General features: G+C 40.0%; 1 protein-coding gene across 1 annotated transcript; it reads right to left on the bottom strand.

Annotated features, from left to right (window-relative positions):
- Positions 1–272: 272 nt before the first annotated feature.
- LOC122655216 lies at positions 273–599 on the bottom strand. Its single transcript, XM_043849429.1, has one exon. It carries the CDS (start codon positions 597–599, stop codon positions 273–275), a length of 327 nt encoding a protein of 108 aa, XP_043705364.1.
- Between the last annotated feature and the right edge of the window lie 2,393 nt (positions 600–2,992).

The following is a 2,992-nucleotide window of genomic DNA, read 5'->3' as shown; positions in this document are numbered from 1 at the left end:
CCCTACTGCCAGTTAAGGAACCTCTCCTCCATAGGCAGGCCCGTGAACTGGTCAATGATCTTGTGGCTAGGTTTGACCACATACAAAAATAGCTCACCAGTGTACACGGCAACAGAATCTACACATCACTGGAGAGAGAAATTAAAATTAATAGTACATCCGGGCGCGGATGTAACATCCTCCCCACCTTACAAAAATTTCATCCCCAAAATTGTCGTACCTTGTAAGAATCCAAGGGAAGGGTACTTTGCTCGCATTTCGACCTCGGCTTCTCAAGAGGCTTCTTCCTCTGGGTGGTTGTACCACTTTATCTTTACATAATGAATAGGCCTATTGCGGAGATTCACCACTTTGTTGTCCAAAATCTTCTCAAGCAGTTCTTTATAAGACATATCTGCTGCCAGCTCTAGTGGTTCTTGGGATAGAACATGACTGGGGTCATGCACATACTTTCGCAGTATAGACATGTGGAAGACATCGTGCTCGCCATCCAAGGATGGTGGAAGCGCCAGCCGATAAGCCACTGGTCCAATCTTCACAAGAATGTCATAGAGTCCAATATATCTCGGGCTTAGCTTGCCCTTCTTATTGAACCGCATCATGCCCTTAGTAGGCGACACCTTGAGAAATACCTTGTCACCAATGAGGAACTCTAGATCCTTTCGCCTTTGGTCTGCATAGCCCTTCTGCCTAGACTGGGCAGCCTTGATTCACTTGCGAATCAAGTCCACCTTCTCACAGGTTGCTTAGATCAATTCCGGCCCAAGGATATGCCGCTCACCTACTTCGTCCCAATACAATCGAGTACGGCAATTCTTCCCATACTGAGCTTCAAAAGGAATCATCCCAATGGTAGCTTGATAACTGTTGTTGTAATTGTAGGCAAATTCGATAAGCGAGATATGCTCATCCCAACTGCCTTGCTTATCAATGGCACAGGCTCATAGCATGTCTTCCAATGTCTGTATTGTTCTCTCCGACTGACTGTCGATCTGTGGATGGAAGGCAGTGCTAAAACTCAATAGGGTACCCATAGCTCTCTGGAATCTGTCCCAAAACTTAGATGTGAACCTAGGATCCCGATCTGAAATAATGCAAACTGAAACTCCGTGCAGGCGAACCACATTATCAATGTACAAGCGGGCCAGCTTATCCATGGAATAGGTGACCTTGATTGGAATGAAATGAGCTATCTTCGTCAATCTATTCACAATAACCCATAGAGCATCAACACCTCTAGGCGTACGAGGCAGTCCAGTGACGAAGTCCATGGTGACATGCTCCCACTTCCATTCTGGCACGGACAATGACTGTAGAAGACCATGGGGCCATTGTCTATTTGCTTTCACTTGCTGACAAGTGAGACACCGAGCCATAAATTCAGCTACATCCCTATTTGCAAGAAATAATAACCGCAAGCGTATGGATCAATCATAGCTATGGGTCAAACTCAAAGGAGATGTATGCCACTCTATCTTACTCACTTTAAAACAATGCAACGTTAACCAAATTAAAGTGTTGAATTAAACTAATGATAATTAAACTAACACATCCTAACTCACAAGCATTGAACGAATTGAATTGGCATCCAAACACACAAGCATCTAACATATCAATACTAGCGCTGATTGAAAGGAATAAATCGTAGCCACACACCAGAACCACATAAAAAAAACAAAGGAAGAATGAGGCTAAGAGATTAGAGAGGTGAAACCCAAAGGTGCTTGAACTGGACTGAAATTGCTTGCTTCTCTACCACACTTGAAATGACACTACTAAATCTGAAATTAAAACAAAAATAATTAAATTAAAATCCTAACATAATGCATGATGATGATAGTGAAGAAAAAATAAAATCCTAAAAATATGAATGAATTAGGGAGGTAGAGAATGAAAAAAAAAAAATAAAAAATGGAGAATGAGAGTCCTACTAGAATGGATGGAATGGAAGGAATGAGAATACTAATTAAAATTAAAATAATAGAAGAAGAAAGAGGTAGAGAATAAGAAGAAGAAATTAGAAACTAGAAATAAGAACTAATACTCCCTTCTACCAAAGTTGAATTTGCATGAATTAATTAGGCCTTGCATGAATGTAGTTGAAGAAGCTTGAACACTTGAATAATCCTTGCATGTCTTTCTCTTCTAAATCCTGTAAGTCTTCTCATAAACTTAAGAACTTAGACTAGAAAGCTTTACAACTAAATTAGAATTAAATTATTACAACCAAATTGAAGACATAAATTGAAAGTAAAGCTTGAATTAAACCTATTACAACCATGAACCAAGCTCACAAAATCAAACTAGAAACTTAGAAAGCCAAAAATTTAGAAGAAGAGAGAAATTTTACTAAGCCATTGAACAAGTTTACAAGAGAGAACCATGGGGTATTTATAGGGGGAAGAGGAGAAGGGAGAAGAGGGAGAGAGGCCTCCACGGTTTTGGGGGCTTCTCTCCTTCTAAAACCGTGGAGGGGAGAGAGAAGAGAATCTCCAAATAAAAATATTCTCCTCTCCTTCCTTTACAATAAGGCTTAAACCCCAAGAAAAAAAAAATAGAAAGTGGGAGAGAAAAAAATCTTAACTACATAAATCTTCTATTTTTTCAGAAGTGGACTTTCTATTTCTATTCTTGTGCTTCCTTATCTTTGTAGGTGTCTTCTCCAAGCAATGAGATTAAGGCATCTTTGACTTTTCAACCTTCTATGGATGAGAGAATATTTTTCAAAAGAAATCTATCCATAGTCAAATCCCAAAAGTGCCCTTGGAAAGTTGGAGGAGAGAGAGAGTGATGATGATGACTAAGATTCCACTCAAGGAATTAATAAAATGCCCAATGTGTCCTCTAGAAAAATCGTGGAGGGTTGTATGCACCCTCTAAAAATCGTGGACAACTGTGGGCCTTCAAAAAATCGTGGAATCTTGTGGCAGTGTGGGTCCCCCCATGTGAATGGCAGCTCTTCTCTCTCTTCAAGATTGAAAAATCGTTGAAA

This window comes from Telopea speciosissima, chromosome 3 (genome assembly GCF_018873765.1).
Source record: "Telopea speciosissima isolate NSW1024214 ecotype Mountain lineage chromosome 3, Tspe_v1, whole genome shotgun sequence".
Lineage (NCBI taxonomy): Eukaryota > Viridiplantae > Streptophyta > Magnoliopsida > Proteales > Proteaceae > Telopea > Telopea speciosissima.
The sequence above is the reverse complement of the archived record's forward strand: the minus strand, read 5'-3'. Positions and strand labels throughout refer to the sequence as shown.

What these genes read in the sequence shown, in the direction of transcription:
- LOC122655216 (XM_043849429.1), bottom strand. Translation starts at nt 599, where the DNA reads ATGCGGTTCAATAAGAAGGGCAAGCTAAGCCCGAGATATATTGGACTC.